At 32.1% G+C, this 24,685-nt stretch overlaps 2 protein-coding genes across 2 annotated transcripts; both read right to left on the bottom strand.

Annotated features, from left to right (window-relative positions):
* Positions 1-18,555: 18,555 nt before the first annotated feature.
* Positions 18,556-19,092, bottom strand: LOC136066971 (cysteine-rich receptor-like protein kinase 3). Its single transcript, XM_065772101.1, has one exon. It carries the CDS (start codon positions 19,090-19,092, stop codon positions 18,556-18,558), a length of 537 nt encoding a protein of 178 aa, XP_065628173.1.
* A 1,360-nt stretch (positions 19,093-20,452) lies between these two features.
* On the bottom strand, positions 20,453-24,416 carry LOC111988011 (probable leucine-rich repeat receptor-like protein kinase At5g63930). Its single transcript, XM_024019769.2, has 4 exons — positions 23,770-24,416; positions 22,691-22,951; positions 21,699-22,571; positions 20,453-21,188 (listed from the first exon to the last, which is right to left on the bottom strand). The coding sequence occupies exons 1-4, from the start codon at positions 24,197-24,199 to the stop codon at positions 20,707-20,709; spliced, it is 2,046 nt and encodes a 681-aa protein (XP_023875537.2). The 5' UTR covers positions 24,200-24,416; the 3' UTR covers positions 20,453-20,706.
* Between the last annotated feature and the right edge of the window lie 269 nt (positions 24,417-24,685).

Below are 24,685 nucleotides of genomic sequence, written 5' to 3' on the forward strand. Positions count from 1 at the left end.
TCTGAAGCTTTGAGTCTTTGACTCAGCCTTTGTCCCTTCATAGGTTGTCTGGAGGATGGTCCAAGCCTCCTTAGCAGTTTCAGTTGAGGATATTCTTCTTGAACTCCTCATTGGTGACTGCGCTAAAAAGAGCATTCAGCGCTCTGCTGTTGAAGTTGACCGCCTTGATCTTAGCATCATCCCACTCGGCCGGTTCTTTTTTGGCTTAGTCCAGCCAATCTCTACAGCTTGCCATTTCATCTAAAGACTGCAAGAAAGCTCTCATGCGTACTTTCCAGTATGCATAGTTAGTGCCATCAAATAAAGGAGGTATGATTAAGGATTGTCCTCTATCCATGACAAACAGGGGTCAATGGATCAACACAGCTAAGATTAAATCCTAATCAGAGTGTGCCTGCTCTGATACCACTTGATAGGTCATAATCTGAATGACCCCTTGTGATAAACCCTAATTAATTAATTAATTAGCCAGTTATTAATTAACCAATTAAGCATGCAATTTTGTGGAAGCACAAACAAATCACCAAATACTAAATATGCAGCGGAAAATAAATAACACGGTGATTTGTTTACGAATGGGGAAAACCCTAACGGCAAAAACCCCACCGGGTGATTTTCAGGTCACCACTCCGAAACTCCACTATTATCAAATCAAGCGGTTACAAGAAAGGAATCCCAAGTACCTTACCAACCTACAGTTGAACCCTTACCCAATACCCAATTGGACTTGATCTGTAGTGAAATTTCCACTTTGATGCACGGCTCCCAAGTACGTGACTAACCAATGCGCGGATCCCAGTACGCGACTTCAGAAACACCAACTTGAGGAAGAAGGTTGGCTGCAAAGTTCTTCAGTTCATCCACGTGATGAATAGCAGGAGATGCTTGGTTACAAAACCTATGTGCAAAGACACAGCAACTTCTTGATGGAAGATGAACTAGGTCAAGAACTTCGTCTGTTGAGCACAATTGCATAAACAGAGATTGCTCAATGATAATACAACTTGTGTCACCCAAACGGCTCTTAAAATAATCCTTTTATATGTTTAGGGTTAGAAGAAAAGAAGTCCCAAAAACATATTCACGGATCCCAAGAAAATCAGATTTGGAATTCTGACTTTTTAATTCTCGACAGATAGAAGGTGTCGAGGTAGCTATCGAGAGGTGTCGAGCTTTAAAAATTCTGCACTTCAACTTGTGTTCTCTTGGACAGACTTGATGACTTCAATACTTGACCTTGAAACATTGTTTCTTAAAGTATTAAAACACCTAGATCTACCCAATTACAAGTAGAGTGCGTTTTGTCAAAGGATTAGCCAATTTACATAAATAAGTAAGACATATGTTCTTAGTATGTGAAACACATATGTCCTAACAATATTAGTTCAATATATTGTTATCTTGTTATAAAAGATAACAAACTCTTCAATATATGTGTTCACGATCCAGTAACCAAACTCTTCAGTAATGGGCGGTTCTTCTATCAACCAGAATGAACTCTGTGTGTTCACTTTCCCTCGAAAGTTATTTCGTTTCTTATTTATTCATTTTTATGTTCATATAAAGTATATATTACTTTCTATGATTAAAAAATGTACATATTTTCTAGCGTACAAGTACTTATGTTGGACTTTTTGATGACATTAGATTCTGAAGGTAAGAAAAGGACTCATAAATGCCAATACCCCATTCCAAAGGACCAAATCCCATCGAACATAGGGATATTATCTCAAATCTAATCCTTTTATTATTATTATTATTATTATTATTATTATTATTATTATTTTCTATAGTAGATATAGATGATTGAATTTCACTTTTCTAAAAAGTTGAGCTGGTAGAACATGCAATTCCATTCAACATGTCGTTTGCTAAGTTGTATATACTGAATCGTGAACACATTGGAATCGTGATTGGACTTGGCTTTTCAAATGAAATGCAGAAGATTTGTGATTATCTAATGATTGCCTCTTTATTGTAAATACTGTATTTCAGCAATCACAAGATCAATAAGACATTTTCCGCCAACTCATTTCTTACTTGAGATAGAATCGTATGCTACTATGCTTTATCGTCTGAGGCTGTGCTGGAAAAGTATGAGTCCGGTGTTTTTGAATCTTGCGTTCATCAATGGTGGACTCTAACGCTCTACCTTCATCATTGTTCATTAAACTAGGGACGGAACCAGGATTCGAACATGAGGAGGCCAAAACTTAAAACAATTTTTTTTTTATTTTTTTTTTTATGAAAATAAAAACTAACATCTATTTCATATTCAACAAAATATTACATATAAAATAAGTGTTTTTTAAACATTCGATATTATAAAAATGTTGACAAAGTATAACATACAAAATAAGTGTTTTTTAAACATTTTAACACATTTATCAAAATGGAACTCAATACTCTTTTAAGTTTTGAAAGTCGTCTATGATTGATTTTGTACCAAATTTTGCAGCAATCTTCTTCTCAATGTACAAAATCATAGAGTCCATTAGAAAATCATCAGCTATGACTTCAGAATTATTTAGATTTTTTCTTTTGAAAAATTTTAATATTGTAGTGGACTTACTCATGATCTACAAATTTAAAAAAAAAAATGTTTCATTATTTCCATATTTCGTAGTTCTATACACCAACTAAAAAAAAAAAGACTTCTCAAAAAAACAAAAATCTAAAACCAAAATAATCATAAACGGGCAAACACAAGTTTATATATATTATTAATATTAGTCATATCACACAAAGTGACAAAGACAAAGTTCACAAATTCATATATATTACTAATATTAGCCACATCACACAAAATAACAAAGTCACATGGACAAAATTTTTGATAAAACCAAAATAATAAGACCAAAGACTTTGGTCAATTGGTCTCCCTAATGACTTAAACACTAATCTCACAGATTCACAAAACTAGTCACGTCCTTGTCCTAGACTCCTAGCTGTCTCCCTTTATTTCTTTATAGATAAGAGTAAAACCAAAACAAAAGAAAAGTTACAATTTACAAACACTGAAACCGGTCCACTGTCCACACAAAAGCCACAACACAAACACAGCAGTCAAACATGAAACACCACAGTTCATAAAAAAAAACTCAGAGGGCAGAGGGCTAACCGGCTAAGGCAGAGCAATATAGCAAAGGATATGAGGAGGAGGAGGAGGAGGAGCAGCAGGAGCAACAGTCCAGTTCTGAGGAGGAGCAGCAGCAGTAGCAACAGTCCGGATCTGATCTGAGGAGGAGCAGAACAGCAGCAGCAGCAGTGATGAAGATTGGAGGTGTTGATGAGGATGAGGGGAGGAAGAGTGAGGTTAGGGTAAAAATTTGAGAATTGTAATTTAGGTTTTCAGTCTATATTTATTTTTTATTTTGTAGTTTTTAGTTTGTGGTTATTATTATTAATTATTTTTTGGATGAGAGTTTGTGGGTTATTTTTTCAGATTGCATATTTCGGGTATACCTGTTTTTTTTTTTTTTTTTATATGAACTGCTCCTCTCACTTAATTATAAGATTATGCTATTTATTTAACAATATTTAAATGTTAAATAAGTATCTTTATATTAAAATAACAAATATTTTAAGAGAGAAAAAGACATTTTTACTTTTTTTATTATATAAAATAAATAATAAATAATAAATAATAAAACCTAGTTTTTTCTTTTAAACATTAATAATAGAAATATTTTAGTAATTTGAAAACATAATCAAGCCAGAAACATATGCCTAAGGTATAAAAACTAAACTCTTCCCAGACCCTACGTGGATTTTGAAAATGTAAATCCAAATTCATTTTAAAAATCACACCCATATTATTAAGTTGGATTGCAACAAATAACCCACTAAACCCGAACTATTGCCATCCTACAGAAAAATCATAGTGAGAGTTTGGATGGCCATAAGTTTCTCTCTCTTTTTTTCTTTGTTTATGATTGAATGATACATAGCCCGGAGACTGCAGTGAGTCTAGCCCATTTAAAATCCATGTACCTCAGAACTCTGTTGGGTTGGACAAACCTTGGGCCAAGTGTCCAATGTTGTTAAAATCAGGTCCTACCTCAGATCGCTGGAAGGGTCTTTAGCAACATCATTCCATAGATCAAATCGAGTATTGTAACAGTCTCCAAACTATTAAAATCATTAATACTACTAAACTCTATGTTGTAAAAGAATTCTAAAAGTTAGTTATGACTTTAAAAAAATGTTAAAAATATTCTTAATCTAATTAGATAATCTTTATTTTTAAAAATAAAAAATAGGGTTAAAATTATTATTTAACAAAATTAAAAAACAAATAATAATAAACTATCGGAAAAACTTTTTCCAAAAAATTAGCACATTCTGTATTTAAATATATCTTACGTGGGAGATGCTACGTGTACAATATTTTTACAACAAATAATAGGTGATTAGTTGTTATTGGTTCAAATTTGAATTTATTACCGAAATTACATTTTTTTTTCCCAAACAAAAATAACCAATAATAACCTGCCACTCAAATTTTAATGTGAAAATGTTGTGGACATATCATTTCTCTATCTTACACATGTTTGATACATTTTTTCCTAAAAACTAACACACACTAAGCCCAGCAGTTTATTTCTTTTCAAATCCTAAATTTTAGTTTTTAAAAATTTCATTCCTATGTAATCTCATTAACAATAGATAAATCCAAATTGAAAAATTATATTAAACTTGAAATAAATAAAAAAAGGTGCCCCATTGCACGTGCGGAGAGCGGTGATGAGGCTAGTATGATATTACTAGCATCATCATCATACTAGCCTCATCACACGTGCTTTGCATATGCAATGAGGCGCTTTTTTAAAAAAAAAAAAATTATTTTGGGTTTAGTTAAATAATATTTAAAAGTGTGATAGAGATAGTATCTTGATTTTTATGATTTTTCCCTAAGTGAGAGTTAAAAAAAATAAATAAATAAAAAATAAAATAAAAACTCTAAGTAAAAGTTGATAAAAGTTTGAAATCCTAAAACTTACGAACTTTAAAAAAAAAAATAGTAAATTACTTTTTTAACTAGTTTTTGTTTTTAATTTTAAAATTATCTAATTAAAAGATATGGATATTTTAAAGAGTTTAAGAATTTGTGTGAGGATATTTTATTACGCAAAATGAGAAGCCCAAACAAGAAACCCACTTTTTTTTTTCTTTTTTTAAATACAAGATAGAAATTCTACTCTAATCTAATTTAAGGCTCTGTTTGGGACTTCATAAGAGAATGAAATGGAATGAAATGAAATGATCATAAAGGAATGGAATGAAATGTATTTAAGTAAGGAAAAGGAATGGAAAAGAATGGAATGAAATGGAATTAAGTAACCTTGATTGGATGTTTTAAAATGAAGGAATAGAAATGAATGAAAATGAATGGAATGTAAGTAATCTTGTTTGGGAGCAACATGGAGGGAATGGAATGAAATCATTTTATGACAATATTACTATTAGACCCCTATTTTAAAATAAAAGGTTAAATATATAGGATTATTTTGGGAATTTTAGTAAAAAAAACCATTAAATTTAATTCCATTCCCTCCCATTCCTCCCAATTTTGAGGGAATAAAAATTTGAGATTTTAAGAGAATAAAGAGGAATGAGTGTTCTCTCATACCCATTCCATTCCCTCCCATTTAAACTCCTAAACAAGGGAATGAGCTTTACATTCCCTCAATTAAAACTCCCAAATAAGAGAAGGGAAGAGTATTCTAAAATTATTCTTTTCATTTCTTTCTATTTCATTTCATTTCCTCCTCATAAATGAAGCCTAAGTGTATATGTGTGTGGAGCTCACTTTTGGAGACTTGAACCCGGCCCTTACCCTTCACATCCCACAAGCATGATTTTGAAATCCAGACCGAACCGTACGATTCGACCCGGTTAACTGTGAACCCATCTTCTTTGCGATTCTTTTAGCCTTACGAACCTCTCTATGCAAGAAAAGCATGGATTTGTGCGAACCGCGATTGAATCGCACGGTTCTTAAAACCGTGAACAGTTCTCACGGTTCTATTTTTTTTTTTTTTCTCTTTTTTTTTTTTTAAGCAAATACCAGCTGAAATTAAAGATTTAGCCAGCATGCACTTTTGACTTTTTTCAGATCTGGAACAAAATATTTGTGAGGGAAAAAAAAAAAGCAAACTAAGAAGAAAAAGATGGCAAAGTAGGGGCTATGCGAAGTTGAAGCAGCAAACTAGCAACCCAGGCACCCAGCACAGATCGCCAGTTACGACCTTCATCTTCATCTTCTGCTTCTATTTCTTCTTCTTTCCATCTCCACTACTGTGGTTTCTGAGTTTCTCACCTTCTCTCTGTTTGTGCTTGTTTTGAATTCTTTTTTATGTTTCGAAAGCTCCTTCAGATGACTTACATTGGGAAAGAAGAAAACTTTTGATTTTTGAATTAAAGATGGCAAAATTTTCAGCCGTTAGATCTTTGAGCCCGTGATGTGGCACTAACCACTTCTTTGTATTTTTCCTAGTAATGGTACAATGAACAGAGAGAGCATGCTTCTTCTTCTTCTTCTTTTTTTTTTTTTTTTTTTTTTTGATGCTGTAGGTCTGGTACACTGTAGAACTATAAAAAAAAAAAAAAAAAAGTAAATTACTTTTTTAACCAGTTTTTGTTTTTAATTTTAAAATTATCTAATTAAAAGATATGGATATTTTAAAGAGTTTAAGAATTTGTATGAGGATATTTTATTACGTAAAATGAGAAGCCCAAACAAGAAACCCACTTTTTTTTTTTCTTTTTTTAAATACAAGATAGAAATTCTACTCTAATCTAATTTAAGGCTCTGTTTGGGACTTCATAAGAGAATGAAATGGAATGAAATGAAATGATCATAAAGGAATGGAATGGAATGTATTTAAGTAAGGAAAAGGAATGAAAAAGAATGGAATGAAATGGAATTAAGTAACCTTGATTGGATGTTTTAAAATGAAGGAATAGAAATGAATGAAAATGAATGGAATGTAAGTAATCTTGTTTGGGAGCAACATGGAGGAAATGGAATGAAATCATTTTATGACAATGTTACTATTAGACCCCTATTTTAAAATAAAAGGTTAAATATATAGGATTATTTTGGGAATTTTAGTAAAAAAAAACCATTAAATTTAATTCCATTCCCTCCCATTCCTCCCAATTTTGGGGGAATGAAAATTTGAGATTTTAAGAGAATAAAGAGGAATGAGTGTTCTCTCATACTCATTCCATTCTCTCCCATTTAAACTCCTAAACAAGGGAATGAGCTTTACATTCCCTCAATTAAAACTCCCAAATAAGAGAAGGGAAGAGTATTCTAAAATTATTCTTTTCATTTCTTTCTATTTCATTTCATTTCCTCCTCTTAAATGAAGCCTAAGTGTATATGTGTGTGGAGCTCACTTCTGGAGACTTGAACCCGGCCCTTACTCTTCACACCCCACAAGCATGATTTTGAAATCCAGACCGAACCGTACGATTCGACCTGGTTAACTGTGAACCCCTCTTCTTTGCGATTCTTTTAGCCTTACGAACCTCTCTATGCAAGAAAAGCATGGATCTGTGCGAACCGCGGTTGAATCGCACGGTTCTTAAAACCGTGAACAGTTCTCACGGTTCTCTTTTTTTTTTTTCTCTTTTTTTTTTTTTTAAAGCAAATACCAGCTGAAATTAAAGATTTAGCCAGCATGCACTTTGGACTTTTTTCAGATCTGGAACAAAAGATTTGTGAGGGAAAAAAAAGCAAACTAAGAAGAAAAAGATGGCAAAGTAGGGGCTATGCGAAGTTGAAGCAGCAAACTAGCAACCCAGGCACCCAGCACAGATCGCCAATTACGACCTTCATCTTCATCTTCTACTTCTATTTCTTCTTCTTTCCATCTCCACTACTGTGGTTTCTGAGTTTCTCACCTTCTCTCTGTTTGTGCTTGTTTTGAATTCTTTTTTATGTTTCGAAAGCTCCTTCAAATGACTTACATTGGGAAAGAAGAAAACTTTTGATTTTTGAATTAAAGATGGCAAAATTTTCAGCCGTTAGATCTTTGAGCCTGTGATGTGGCACTAACCACTTCTTTGTATTTTTCCTAGTAATGGTACAATGAACAGAGAGAGCATGCTTCTTCTTCTTCTTTTTTTCTTTTTTTTCTTTTTTTTTTGATGCTGTAGGTCTGGTACACTGTGGGCATTACTGCACAGTGCACAAGATGGCCAATACTAACGAAGTTGTTCTGAGTTTTGACCATTCAAACTTTGCTACATCGTAATTGTGACAAAAAAAGTTGTGAAATATTTTGTAACACTAGATTTTCTCGTTTAAAAAAATTGTAAATATTAATTAAAAGTACTTATAATATTTTATTTGTTACATTTTTTGTGTGTGTTCTAATAAGTATTACTGTTTACTCAAAAAAAAAATTTGAATTTTAGAAAAAAGATAGTGAGTTAACAGATACAATTAAGTATATAATAATTATTAAATAATTATTTTAATCTAAAATTACTAAGTGTCTTTCTAATTCCTATATTATTACAATATTACAATCACGAGTTTAACTAATCAACATATAAATAAATAAATAAATATTATATCTATGTATGCTTAGGATATGATATTTCTTATTTGTCCTGTGAAAGTTATAATACGAAAAAATACATTTGAAAGATAGATTTCTATATTTAATTGGGTCATTTAATTTAATTTTTTTTATTTATACCAATTTAATATCTTTATTTATATTTAAATAAATATTAAATTAATTATAACGTCATCACAATTCTACCCTAGTTCAACTTCGGTAGGACCTTAAAAATCTTGAACCTCTCCCTTTTACTGTTCAACGAATAGTCCGCGTCTGAAAACCATGCCCTGAAACACTTATACTTATTAAGTAACTATCATATCAAGGTGTTCGGTGGTCCTCTTATTAATAGTATAGATATTATTATTATTATATTTTTCTAAAGTTTAAGTCAATATTCTGACAATACTTAAAAAAACTAGTAATAAGCTAGCACAATCAAGTTTTTGGTGTAAACAGGAATTGAACACTAGATTTTTTATTCAACCATCAGGGACTTTGTTAATTAATCAAATACATTAATTAATTTAGAATCAGTGTTATAAAGTATAAACAATCCTTCCCAAAATGAAAATAGTGGTCCCTATTTTATTCTTATAATATATACAAAACATTTTATTGGTCTTTGCAAATTTTTTTTTCTTTTTTCTTTTTGGGTACTGGTGGAAAAGAAATAATGTTAACTCCGAAATATTATTGTGTTTGTGGGTGAATTATTGAGATTTGATAAATAATACATAAAAGGAGGTCCTTGATTCCTGAAGCTACGTAGCACTGTAGTTTTTATGACCTGTTCTCTGTTCTAGGCTTCTTGCAGTACCTTTTTTTTTTGAGAAACTTCTTGCAGTACCTTAAAAACTACAACTCGAGTGTAAAGATCGGATCCTACCAGATATTGATCATGATCTTAAAGAGATCATGTATTTAAGAATAGGTTTTATCAACGTATGTCTTTAGAGCACGTGTTAGTAAATTATTTAAGAAAATGTTTTATAGGAATGTGAGAAAGTGATTAAAGTTTTTTGATATATATATATATATATATATTTTTATAAATTTTTTTAAAAAAATGAATGATTAATGTATGTCTTAAGGACATACATTAGCCAAATCCTTTAAAACAGGGACATAACTATCATTGGACTAATTTTTTTTTAATGATATGATAAGTGGTTAAAAAAATATTATTATATATATGTGTGTGTGTGTACTAATTTTAGAAATTTTGTTTCCTTTAAACAATATCATTGATTCTTTTAAGCATAACGCTATACTTACAAACTCTTTTACAAACTGTTTTGGTAGTAAATTCTTATTGGTTGCATAATGAGCTCATCACTCATATCATTTTTTTTATTTACCAGTAACCACTTATCATATCAGTAATTTATAATAATTAAAAAAAAAAAAAACTTGTAACTCTAGCATTTTCCTCATTTTAGTAACTATAAAAAAATTTATAGATCTAAAATCTAAAAAAAAATATACAAGCCCAAAAAAATAGTTTAACAACAAAAATTACCAATAGTAAAACTAAAAAAAAAAAATGCTTAATTAACCAATTTTATCCANCGAGGGTGTTCCCGGGACCACCTTGACTTGAAAAAAAAATTATATAATAATTTAAAATTTTTTATTTGTCTACCCTTCAAAAAAAAATTGGGAACACCCTTAATTTTTTTATGTCAATAAAATTAAATTTTGCTCCATTATTTGTTCTACTTTCAAGCAAAAAGAAAGAACCCAAAAAAAGAATTTTGAACTAAAATCTGAAAGAAAAAAAAAATTGTAACATGGCAAGCCCACCCCAAGGAAAAAAAAGCCCAACATCAATCCTAAACAAAACTAACCCAAAACTGATTTTTAAATCAAAGTAATTAAATTAAATTTTTATTAACTAAATACCCAACCGAGCCAACCCAAATGGATTCTAAAAAAAAAAAAAAACCCAAGATCAAATGGTAAGGCAAAACTGAAATAAGAAATCCTAACCTAAAGGAAAAAAACCTCATCAACGACAACAACCAACAGACCAAGCACATCGGCGCGACGGTGCCTCCATCTCAAACTCGAGCAACAGAGCACATCAAGCATTGGCGACGATGAGGTCTAATTGGATCAGAGATTGTTTCGCTTGTGACACTTGGCCTTGAGTCCTCACCTCGACATGCTGCAGCGACGCCGCCCTCAGGCCTCCCTCAAGGAATTTTAGTTCTTTACTTCTCTCTTTTTCTCTCTTACATCTTTGGGTTTGCTATGCTCTGAGAGTGAGAGCAGAGCTCTCTCTCTCTTTCTCTTTGAACTGAAATGAGACTCTCTTTCTCTCTTTATCTAATTCTCTCCCTTTTTTCTTTGAGCTATAATTCTCTTTACTTTATAACTTTATTTGACCTCTTGACTTTAATTCGTTTGTGAGTTTGTTGTTTTGTGTATTATAAATTTTGTGTGTTGTGAATGTTCTATATCTTTAATGTTTTGTGAAATGTTGATTGGCTCTTATGACTCTTGTCTGTTGAGTGGGGGGTGGATGGGGGCCACCGGGCCGGGGGTGGGATATTTGAATTTGGGAAGTGGACAAGTAGAGGCAGTAAAAGCTAACTGACCAATACATTAAAAAAGACAAAAAATTAAATTATATTAGGCACTAGGCAATCGGTTGAGCCGTGGATAATGCACATGGAGTGTGTACTACTGCACAATGGGGTGTGTCCTACTGCACAATGGAGTGTGTGCTAGACTGCTAGTAGGTAGTAAAGAAAAATAATGAAGTAACTAAACAACAATAATTAATAATTTAATTAACCAATCTATCTATATATTACTAAAAGCTGAAGTGTAGCGTTTAATGTTGCTACGCTCACATTGAGACACATCATCAGCCACGTCATCATTTTTTATTTCCAATTTTTGTTATATATATATATTTTTTAAACATTTTCTCATTTAAGTTGACTTTAAAACTCCAATATTTAAAAATTTAAATATCTTTTAACTATTATTTTTATTATTAATTTTCCAAAACTTTCCCTCTCTTTTACCTCTTCATCTCCCCTCTACTTTCTTCCTTAATATTATTCTTTCTCTAACTTTTTGTTTTCCTTTATTTTGACTCTTCTTATTCTCAACATCTTACTATAAATTTAGCATTTCTCTTATCATTCTATGCATAGTTTTCTACACAAGAAAGGTTACCTCTCTCTCTCTCTCTCTCTCTCTCTCTCTCAATTTGTTTTTCATTTTTTGTTTGAATTTTTTTATTTATTTTATTTTCATTGCATCAATCCTTTAGGTTGACGAATTTTTGTGTTAATTAGAATTCTATTTTGGGTTGATGCAATTTAGTTTTGTATTTTAAGTTGTTATCTTTTATATTCTATTTGATTAAATATTATCCTACTGCGTTATACATATAGTACTATATAATAATATAATGTTATTATATTACATAGAATAACTTGGATAATTTGATGTTTACTGCTATATAGTTTATTTTTACTCTTTTTTCCTCTCATCTTATTTTATTCAACATTTGAAACCAGTCACATCCTCCATACTATTAAATTATGCCTTCCTTTACCATATACATTAGGGGAATCAATATATTTGTGTGATAAAGGGTCATATAATTTAGATAGCACCCTTGAATGTGTCTAGGCCCTATATTATGTATCATCTTTTTAGGATGCCAACAATATTGATCTTGGGGAAAAGTTACATAAAATATTGAGAAAAAAATGTTTTTATTATCAATCTACTAAAAATGTTTTTTAAATATTTAAACCTTTCTATATTTCATATCACTGACGTGTTTTACAACTATCACGTGTGTTAACTTAAGTCTTAATATTCTTAAGTTGTTTCGGCAAAAAAAAAAAAAAAAAAAAAAGTTGTCATAAAAGAGGAGTTCATGTAAAGTTTTTGCAATATGAAATATTTGTTTTGTAAAGCCACCAAATTTGCATGATTTGCAAGGCAATTGTGTATACTTTTTGTCTTCAAAAAACACACATCTACAAGTGTTAAACATTCATCTTAGGTAGTTTCAACTTTTCATATAATTTTACTGTACATTTATCTATTTAATTTAGTTGTTTTTATCAAAAAAAAAACTAATTTAGATATTTATAAGTAAACAATGAAATAATGATTCATGAAATAGTAAATATATATTTATAATATATATATCACATATTTATCTTATGCAATTGTAACTTTACATATAATTTTGTTTTATATATTCATCTACTTTAATTTAGATGTTTATAACTTAATAATGAAATCTATAAGCAAGGTAATTAAAAACAATCATATTTTTACAATTCAAAAAGTCAACAATTTCTTTTTTCAAAAGAAGGCCTTTTACATTTCCTTGGAATTATTTTTAATTTTTTTTTAAACCTTTGACATACCACTAACCTAACCACTTCATACATTAAAAAAATTTTAGGCTCATTATTACTTCCGTTAATATATTGTAGATATCTTAATTGATTGAGACCAAACTAGAGAAATGTCTTTCATATTTCCTTGAAAATTAGAAAAAAAAAAAAAAAAAAGACCTTTTTACATACCACCAACGTAACTACATTATAACTATTTAAGCCATCCATGATATCTATTTCTTATTGATAACCATAAAATTTACAACTAGCAAAGGAACATAAAAATAAATAAATAAATGAAGGAAGAAAAAAGAAATGAAATCAAACGTTATTAATAACTGTTATTTGGAAAATAAAAAGGTGGTAAAGAGGTGTAAAAATAAAATAGAGATGACTATACAGAAGACATTGAAAACATTATAGTGTAATAAAATCAACAATTAAATATAATAATAAAAATTTAAACTTAAAACTAATCAAACTCTAACTAGGGATTATATATATATATATATATATAAAATCATAATCTTCATACACCATGACTTAAAAAAATTATTGAATAGTTCTACCTTTTATTTAATGTCTATGTTATGCAAATCATCAACTAATAAATATATGATAATGGTAAAAAATGTTATAGATAAGATTATGAAAAATATGATAAAACTATGTAAAAAAAAAAAAAAACTCTTTATAAAGTCTAGGGACTAAAATAGTATTTTATTTAAAAAATTATCACACGCAACGCGTGGGTTTGCGACTAGTACATTATAAAAGACAAACAAATTAAATTATGTATTTCTGTGTTTTTTGATTGTTGTTGTCAATATATGAATTTTTCTTTTTATTAGATTGTGTAATTTATGCTTCTTAAGGAACATCTTGAAAAAAATTCTTAAAGCCGCCATTGACCCTACTTTAAGAATTTACTTAAGATCAACTTTTTGCATTCTCTTAAATTCATCAAAGCAAAGTCACATGTTTGATTGTTGTGAGGTGCTCTTGTAATAGCATTTCCATCCCCACAACCACAAGCATTTCCACGTTTGCCTACAATTTTTTGGCATTTTATCGACTATTGAGTAGCTAGAGAAGAATAAGAATCATATGAGACTACTTCAATTACTTGATTGGAAGGTTACTAAGGTTTTTGTGCCTTATAGATTACAAGTTTCTAGTAAGTACTACATTTTGTGTAAACTAATAATATCATCCCTGAGTAGAATAATTCATATGTTTTCTATATGAAAATGAAAAGCAATGGACAGAGAGAGAGAAACTATTGCCATTAAGCAGTTCTTAAACATGCTATCAAGCTTCTGTTTCATATCATGTTCCCCTTAAAAGTATTCAGTGTAACAAAAAGAGTCCTTGTTTCATACATCACATTCTTGTGCTAACTACATTAGCATGTATTTAATGAAGTTCCCCTTAAAAGTAATCAGTGTAGCAAAAATATATTGATTCCACAATAGTAGCTAACAGAAAAAATTCAAACATAATAGCATATATTATCGACAATTCAAAAATGAATAAAGCTTACTTGTAAAGAAAAGCTCAAAATTATGCAAATTCCATCTTACCTCTTGTGAATGCAATGATTGATTCTCCTTCAAGCAAATCCACTAACCAATATTTACATCTTTGATTCTTTGTTCCTTGTGGAGTACAGCAAAAATAAGAAAAGCAACAGATCATTAAGACAACAGGTTATTCTACAATTCGTTTACCCTTGTCTTTAAGCATGTGATCATTGGGGCCTCTTCAGTCTTTCACGGTCAATGTCCCCATCAAAGCCACCAAGTCTACTGGGTATTTTCTCATAATCATGATTTCGCTTATCAGATAATGAGTCCTTGAAGTGCCTTATTGTTTGCTCAAACTCTACCTCATATTCTGCAGTGCTGGTGAACAAAATGGTGTCCACACTTCTGCACTGTCAAGCCTGGACCAAAGTAAACTGAATTGGAGCGAATTGCATCAATAAGGCACTGAAAGTACTATCATCATCAGGTCATTCTGTACAATTCAGTTCATTCAGCCTACTTTGGTCTAATTTGGTTCAGTCCATTTCAGTCCATTAGGCTTCAGAACCAATTTGAAGCAATCTCAAGTTTTCCTTTAGTAGCTTTTAGCATCCAAGTCTTCCTTCTTTTTTCCGGAAGTAATCAAAAACTAAGAATAAGTGTAGTGCTAAACATTAATAAGAAATTAGTTGAATATCATAATTTTTATTTATAAGCAAATTGCATAGATATATATCATTAAAAAAAAGCATAAGATTATGGACAATCAGCATAGCATATTATATTTCTACACAACAAGCTACAACCTACTGTATCCACCAAAGCCTTCAAGGGATTCAAAACCAACAATTTCTTTTTTAATTCATATAGTGAATCGTACATTCACAATGTTCCATTAGATTTCACACACGGGTTAATTCTGTAGTAGTTAGACATAGACAATTGACAACCGAAAGCTATGAATAGCTTGACTAGGGGTCCCAATACAATCAAGAGATTAGTTAGAAACTTAGAATCCTAGGCACCCGTGAACATCAACAACTTCAAAACCAGCCACTACTCACTAGATCCTAATGATAGTGAGCCAAGAAAACAAATTCAAATAAAATATATAATTGCCTCTCTGTTAGGATATGTTCATAAGCTATGAATTCAAATGTGTTCTCTGTTTACATGTGAATATTTCAAACGGAATCGACTCAATAATTTTGTCAAACGGTTAATTTTTTTAATTTCTTGAAGGACATAAAACATTAAACAGTTATCATGTTTTAATTATTACAAATAAATTTCCCTTTCTCTATGATTATGAGATAGAATCATGTCTAGACTGGTTTCTTTTCTTCTTCTTTTTTTCTTTTTTTAAATTCAGACAATATTTATTGTAGAATCCAAAATTGGATGGTGATCGAATATGTACAATAGGATAAGATGCACCAAGTCCTAATTAACACATCACATATAAATTAGTAGAGATTTGGTTGGTGTGATAGGTATTATAGGGTTTCATTAGGGTAATGTGAGATATCATCTCCATAATTATCTTCATTTAGGCTTGAATTTTGAATTATTTCATTTTCACTGTAAATGTTGTGAGGGTAGTGGGCTCTATGTAATGCATCCAAAATAATATCAAAAAAATCTCTCTCCTTTCTCTCTCTCTCTCTCTCTCTCTCTCTCTCTCTCAATAAAATATATAATTGCCTCTCTGTTAGGATATGTTCATAAGCTATGAATTCAAATGTGTTCTCTGTTTACATGTGAATATTTCAAACGGAATCGACTCAATAATTTTGTCAAACGGTTAATTTTTTTAATTTCTTGAAGGACATAAAACATTAAACAGTTATCATGTTTTAATTATTACAAATAAATTTCCCTTTCTCTATGATTATGAGATAGAATCATGTCTAGACTGGTTTCTTTTCTTCTTCTTTTTTTCTTTTTTTAAATTCAGACAATATTTATTGTAGAATCCAAAATTGGATGGTGATCGAATATGTACAATAGGATAAGATGCACCAAGTCCTAATTAACACATCACATATAAATTAGTAGAGATTTGGTTGGTGTGATAGGTATTATAGGGTTTCATTAGGGTAATGTGAGATATCATCTCCATAATTATCTTCATTTAGGCTTGAATTTTGAATTATTTCATTTTCACTGTAAATGTTGTGAGGGTAGTGGGCTCTATGTAATGCATCCAAAATAATATCAAAAAAATCTCTCTCTCTCTCTCTCTCTCTCTCTCTCTCAATAAAATCTATTTTCAATTATCTTATATATGGATGTTGTTTTGATTCAATTGTTTCAATTTTTTTTCCCAACAGAAACTACGTATGCGTTTGGATAGCTGATTGCGTTTCAGTGTCTGGCGTTTTTGCCTCTTTTTTTTTTTTTTTGTGGACCAGCGCCTAATGCACTGTTAATTGAACATGAACAGTTCATTAAGGCAAATGAACAGTATTTTGTAAGTGTGAATAGAAACTGAAAATTATTTTTTTATTGTTTTTAGTTTTTAGCAAAATTAGCGGTATCTAAACACATCCTAATTGTTCATTTAGTTGTGATAGAATAAACAAATTATTGCATTTTTTTGGTGAACCATGACATTCTATATGGGATTTCAATCATTTTATTTGCCACTTAATTGTTATTCTTAGGCTGGGTTTGGGAATCACGTTTTGCGTTTCCCAGACTTAGCATTTTTGTTTTTTTGTGGGTCTTGTGCACTGTTCACGGGACTTTTTTTTCAACCAAAACAATTTTAAAACTAGGTCCCACGACACTATTTATACATTTAAAAATTATTTTGCTACAATATTTTCAGTTTTTAGTTTTCAGTAATAAACGGTATCTAAACAGACTCTTATTTAAAGAAATTGTATAGTAGACATCTTTGCAAAATTTCAGTGCCAAAAGGTTGAGCATAGGATAATTGAAATTGACAGGTTGTGCATGCATAGGATAGATGATTGATCAGTATAATTTCTCTTTTTACAGAAAAATAAATAAACTCTATTCTCTATAACAGTAAGGACTAAGGAGAAATGAGACCCCGTGATGGGATATGTACTACGTGAAGGAAGTTAATTTTACTTCTTTTTTTGTATAGGTAAAAGTACCCTTCCTAGATTTTCAAATTTATAGGCAGTGATAATTGTCTGGTTTTTTTTGGCAACGTTATGGTTCCTATTTCCTGAACATAGACTTATTGAAATAACAAGAAAACGTTGATTCATGTACATACGTCATCATTGGAAGTTTCTCCTTGGACACAGTAATTTTAAAATTTGAATGGCTTCAATCTTCAATGCAGAGAAGGTTTCTTGATGCCAAAGACAACAAAGCCAAGACCTTGCAGGAATCGAATAGTTAAAATAAAAGTATTTGAAATATCATGCATTTCGAGACAACAGCATGTTCTCAGATATATTTTAATATTGTTCAAGTCAAAGTGATTCAGCAGTTCTACAAGTAACAAATTTCAAAAAGAACAAAAATATATAAATTACCCAGAATATTATTACTACATTCTTTAGTCTTGCTTAATGTTCTTTCCAGTTAATACTATTTAAGAGATCAATTCCCATAATCTACTGTTATAGACTTATATATCAACAAATTAAAAAAAATAAAACAAACTTTCGAGCTTGGTAAAATTATTCTTTGGAGCAATACTCCATTGGGGATGGCTGATTTCAATCTGTCTTAGTGAGTCTGAGACTTAGGTTTTAAATTTTGATATATTTACATGAAAAATAAATAATCACACATCTGATGTCCAAATGCTTTGTTAATGGAGGAATTTCACCCAGAAAATGCATTCCATATAAAAACATGTGACTACAAACAAAATGCCCCATAAAAAGCCCATTCCAGGCCAGAAGAAATCAAGTTTCAGTCACATTCACAACAAAGCTAGTCCTTATCAAAGGACATAGCATTACAAGGACCTAGTTTCATCACCAGTGAGCAGTTAGTGAGTTATCTCTAAGCCTACCATTTGAAAATTCAAAATTCCGCTAGCAATGGTCGAATTAATTAATTGAGTCAGGGAAATCAAAGGCAACTGCTACAGTTGCCCAATTCTTGAACAACAGCTTCCATGGATGGCCTCTCCATTGAGGACTCGTGTGTGCAAAGCAAAGCAATTCTTGCAAGCTTAGTTGCTTCATATTCAAAGAACCGGTCATGAAGGTTTGGATCGATAAAATCTTGAACTCTGCAAGACTCTGCACCAAGTCGTATTGAGTTAGTGACTTTCCGCTTTCCTGAGAGGACTTGGAAAACGAGAACCCCAAATGCATATACATCACTTTTCTCCGTGAATCTACCAGTATTTGTGTATTCAGGAGCTAGATAACCCATTGCAGCACTTCCCTTGAGTACTGAGAAGACAACATCATTGGTTAGAAGCTTGTGTAGGCCGGAATCTGAGAGCAAAGGGTTGAATCGCTGATCAATGAGCACATTCTCAGCTGAAATGTTTTGGTGAACAAGAGCGGGCTTGTTCACTTTGGAACTGTGTAAATATATTTTTTTTTTTTTTTGTGGACCAGCGCCTAATGCACTGTTAATTGAACATGAACAGTTCATTAAGGCAAATGAACAGTATTTTGTAAGTGTGAATAGAAACTGAAAATTATTTTTTTATTGTTTTTAGTTTTTAGCAAAATTAGCGGTATCTAAACACATCCTAATTGTTCATTTAGTTGTGATAGAATAAACAAATTATTGCATTTTTTTGGTGAACCATGACATTCTATATGGGATTTCAATCATTTTATTTGCCACTTAATTGTTATTCTTAGGCTGGGTTTGGGAATCACGTTTTGCGTTTCCCAGACTTAGCATTTTTGTTTTTTTGTGGGTCTTGTGCACTGTTCACGGGACTTTTTTTTCAACCAAAACAATTTTAAAACTAGGTCCCACGACACTATTTATACATTTAAAAATTATTTTGCTACAATATTTTCAGTTTTTAGTTTTCAGTAATAAACGGTATCTAAACAGACTCTTATTTAAAGAAATTGTATAGTAGACATCTTTGCAAAATTTCAGTGCCAAAAGGTTGAGCATAGGATAATTGAAATTGACAGGTTGTGCATGCATAGGATAGATGATTGATCAGTATAATTTCTCTTTTTACAGAAAAATAAATAAACTCTATTCTCTATAACAGTAAGGACTAAGGAGAAATGAGACCCCGTGATGGGATATGTACTACGTGAAGGAAGTTAATTTTACTTCTTTTTTTGTATAGGTAAAAGTACCCTTCCTAGATTTTCAAATTTATAGGCAGTGATAATTGTCTGGTTTTTTTTGGCAACGTTATGGTTCCTATTTCCTGAACATAGACTTATTGAAATAACAAGAAAACGTTGATTCATGTACATACGTCATCATTGGAAGTTTCTCCTTGGACACAGTAATTTTAAAATTTGAATGGCTTCAATCTTCAATGCAGAGAAGGTTTCTTGATGCCAAAGACAACAAAGCCAAGACCTTGCAGGAATCGAATAGTTAAAATAAAAGTATTTGAAATATCATGCATTTCGAGACAACAGCATGTTCTCAGATATATTTTAATATTGTTCAAGTCAAAGTGATTCAGCAGTTCTACAAGTAACAAATTTCAAAAAGAACAAAAATATATAAATTACCCAGAATATTATTACTACATTCTTTAGTCTTGCTTAATGTTCTTTCCAGTTAATACTATTTAAGAGATCAATTCCCATAATCTACTGTTATAGACTTATATATCAACAAATTAAAAAAAATAAAACAAACTTTCGAGCTTGGTAAAATTATTCTTTGGAGCAATACTCCATTGGGGATGGCTGATTTCAATCTGTCTTAGTGAGTCTGAGACTTAGGTTTTAAATTTTGATATATTTACATGAAAAATAAATAATCACACATCTGATGTCCAAATGCTTTGTTAATGGAGGAATTTCACCCAGAAAATGCATTCCATATAAAAACATGTGACTACAAACAAAATGCCCCATAAAAAGCCCATTCCAGGCCAGAAGAAATCAAGTTTCAGTCACATTCACAACAAAGCTAGTCCTTATCAAAGGACATAGCATTACAAGGACCTAGTTTCATCACCAGTGAGCAGTTAGTGAGTTATCTCTAAGCCTACCATTTGAAAATTCAAAATTCCGCTAGCAATGGTCGAATTAATTAATTGAGTCAGGGAAATCAAAGGCAACTGCTACAGTTGCCCAATTCTTGAACAACAGCTTCCATGGATGGCCTCTCCATTGAGGACTCGTGTGTGCAAAGCAAAGCAATTCTTGCAAGCTTAGTTGCTTCATATTCAAAGAACCGGTCATGAAGGTTTGGATCGATAAAATCTTGAACTCTGCAAGACTCTGCACCAAGTCGTATTGAGTTAGTGACTTTCCGCTTTCCTGAGAGGACTTGGAAAACGAGAACCCCAAATGCATATACATCACTTTTCTCCGTGAATCTACCAGTATTTGTGTATTCAGGAGCTAGATAACCCATTGCAGCACTTCCCTTGAGTACTGAGAAGACAACATCATTGGTTAGAAGCTTGTGTAGGCCGGAATCTGAGAGCAAAGGGTTGAATCGCTGATCAATGAGCACATTCTCAGCTGAAATGTTTTGGTGAACAAGAGCGGGCTTGTTCACTTTGGAACTGTGTAAATATGCTATACCTGCAAAGGAAAAACAACAAAGCTCAGTACAAACAAATTAAAATATAATCTTTCAGAATTCATCCACTTTCTTCAAACTGAGCCAAAATTCTGATGAAATTGAATCTTTCAAAATATGTGCTTATGTGAAAAAAGAACATAATCTATGAACAAAAGAATATAATGAAACTCAAGTCATTCTTAGAGAGAGTTCCCAAAATAAGAGACAAACATTCTTCAGTAGAGAGGTATTCTATGTTTGAAACTAGACTTTCTAATCCCAATTTGTTCTGTAAAGAATACGAAATAAATTCATCTTGTAGTATGTGCAAGATTACGTTGACAAAATGCCTGCCCCAAATTGATTTCACAATCATATATGGCAATAATATAAGGTGAATATAAACTATATGATATTTCTCAGCCCCAAATGATGTACACAACAAAATATGACCTTTCATCAATATGAATGACCAAAACCTTAACCTTCACATTCTAATTGAAGTGCGTAAAGTGAAACAACAAACTGACCTTTGGCAATACCCTTCACGATGGAAACTCTAGTTGACCATTCAAGAACATGGCCATCACCATCCTTTACATCAAGATAGCGCAGCAGATTCCCATTGGGAACAAAATCATAGACAAGAAAGCACTCACCACGGCCCCTTGAACAACAAAATCCTCTCAACCTCACCAAATTCTCATGCCTCAATGAGGTCAAAATATTTAATCCCTTCAAGAACTCAGATTCCTCTGACTTGCAACTACTCTTGCTGATGCTTTTGATAGCAACAACCGACCCATCTCTTAAAATACCTTTGTAAGTTGCAGAAAAGTTACTCTTACCCAACAAATTCATCTCTGAGAAGTACTGCGTAGCTGTCTCCACCTCTTCCAAATTGAACCTAAAGCTCTGGAAGACTTCTTGCACAAACCCAGTAAAATTTTGGCCATCAGCTAAAGGGTCCCATCCACTAGAATACTCAAGGTTGATGAGAGGAGAGCCATTCTTCCTGTAAACCCCTTTGGCCTGGTCAGTACTTAGACGGTTATCAGAAATATCAAATGTAGTGCCAAGCTTCTGTTTCCTCCGGCAATATTGAGTGAAGGCCAAAATTCCTATGGCTGATAATGCAATTGTTACCACAATTACACCAACAGCAACAGAAGCCCGTGAGGATTTTGAAGGATTTGAGCACTGAGTTTGGTTGCAGGGCAACTGGACATTTGCTGTTTCAGGGATATCTCTTGTTGGCAGATTGGTTGATCCTGGTCCATAGGGTTCAGGCTGACTTGGATTGACATGATCTGAAGCATTACAAGCTTTCAATGATGAAAACCCAACCCCACATAAACCAAGGTTGTTTTCGAACAGAAATCCTTCATTCAATCTCTTCAAAGCTTCATTAAGACATTAACCACAGAGAAAACAGAATCAAATTGGGTTTACTTAATCAACAAGTCAAAACGAAAATGCTCAACCAAAAAAGGATAGATTAAACATGGGTTAGCTATTTTACCAGGAGGTACACTGCCAGAGAGAGTATTGTTTCGAATGTCTATGACTTCAAGCAAAGGGGCATCAGCTAATTTTGTGGGAATTGAACCAAAGAGGTGATTGAAACTCAAATCAAGCCTCACTAACATTCCCAAATTTCCTAAACTTGCAGGGATTGCTCCGGTCAGTTGGTTAGATTGCAATGCAAGAACACTAAGCTTCATCAGAGAACCCAGCTGTGTAGGTACACTTCCAGTGAACTGGTTATAACAAAGTTGCAATACTGTAGAGTGTAGAGCAGAACATAAGCAAAGTTTGAATATTTACCACTTCATTTCAGACTACATAAATTGCAAGCAAGTTTATGCATTTTAGAGAATATCCATAAAAGCAATCCGCAAAAGCAAAGAAACCAAAGAACAAGATACAAGCTTTTTCATTCATTTAGTCCTATTGTATCTAACTTTGGTGGGAGCAACCAAAAATATGTGCAAACAAAATAAAACCAAAACTGCTTATCCTCCCATGTTTTGCTGGGAGTCAATAAAGTTTGAATCTTTTCATTATGTATTAGACTTTAAGCGGGCCCAAAAAAAAAAAAAAGGCTAAAATAAAAAAATAGCTAAACGGTTTTATGAGACACATCATAGGGGAATTAAGAAGTTATTTATTTGTCTAATGATTTAAAAAATTTCCCAGAATTGAAGAGCAAGATTCACAGCTCTTTGCTCTCCTTCCTGTGTCATCAAAACTCAGTTGGATCACTTGAGACTTCCCATCTCAGTAAAAAGGCCAAAAAAGAAAATTCTATATCCGAGGCAAAGTGTGAGAGTGAATAAACAAAACACAAGAAATACACAAAATCAAGTTGAAATCTTTCAACCAAAACCTGTAAATAGTGAAGCATGGTATGTATCAACTATTAAAAGAGAAATCAAAATCCTCATCAAATCACAAACCCGCAAACACATGCTAAGGAGTAAGGCCAATCTTTGAATATTCTTGAACCTCTAAAACCCATCAAGTTCAAATTTATAAGGTTTTTTTTTTTTTTTAACAGAACAGAAATACAAAAGACTCACTAAAACTAAAAGTACTAACCTTGTAGACCAGCCATGTTTCCAATCTCAGGAGGTATCTCCCCAGAGAGATTATTCATATTCAGATACAATTCACTGAGCTCAATCAAGTTTGCTATTTCTCTAGGCACCTCTCCATACAGAAAGTTATAATGCAAGTACAGCCCTGACAAGTGCTTCAGCCCTTCAATAGCTGGAGAAAGTTTGCCTGAGAGCCCTTTTCCCTGCAATGAAATGTTGGCCACTTGACCTCTCTCATTGCAAGCCACACCTTCAAAGGAACCATCACATGGGTTGCCATTGATGGTCCATGAAGAGAGGTACTGGTTCTGTGGGTCCAAAGCTGCTTTCATGTCCATCAGTGCTCTCAGCTCTGGGTTTACACAGACACAGACCTTTGTTGTGTATGTGACCAAAACCAGAAGACAGAAGAGAAATGCAGTGAAACTCATTTTTTTGTTTTTGTCTCGAAGCCTCGGAGCTCTAGTTTTGAAACCTCTCTCTCTCTCTCTCTCTGTCTGATTCTAGCTCTTCTATGTTTTTTACACTTTTACTTCTTCTTCTTCTTTTCTTTCTCTTTGTTTCTATCTTGGGAAGAGAGAAATGGTGGAGAGGAAGAGACAATGAAGCAGAGAAGTGGACAAGTAAAGTGTCCAATTGCAGTTGTAGGGAAACTCAAGTACACGGGGAATGGAATAGTTTGGAGCCTTATTATTGGCCGTTGATTAGCTGACTTTTTTTATGGAATTTTTTTTTTAGAGAGAACTTTTTTGATGGAGCATGAAAGGATTGGCAGAGGCTCACATACATGATAGTGTATTGCTATTTTATGGGGTGGAATAAATTCTTGGGATTAACCTTTTCGTGCTCTTATTAGTTATTACATTCTCATTCTGCGAACAGAGTTTGAATTCCTTTTTCAAAAAATAAATAAATAA

Source organism: Quercus suber, unplaced genomic scaffold, assembly GCF_002906115.3.
Source record: "Quercus suber isolate HL8 unplaced genomic scaffold, Cork oak 2.0 scaffold_53, whole genome shotgun sequence".
Classification (NCBI taxonomy): domain Eukaryota; kingdom Viridiplantae; phylum Streptophyta; class Magnoliopsida; order Fagales; family Fagaceae; genus Quercus; species Quercus suber.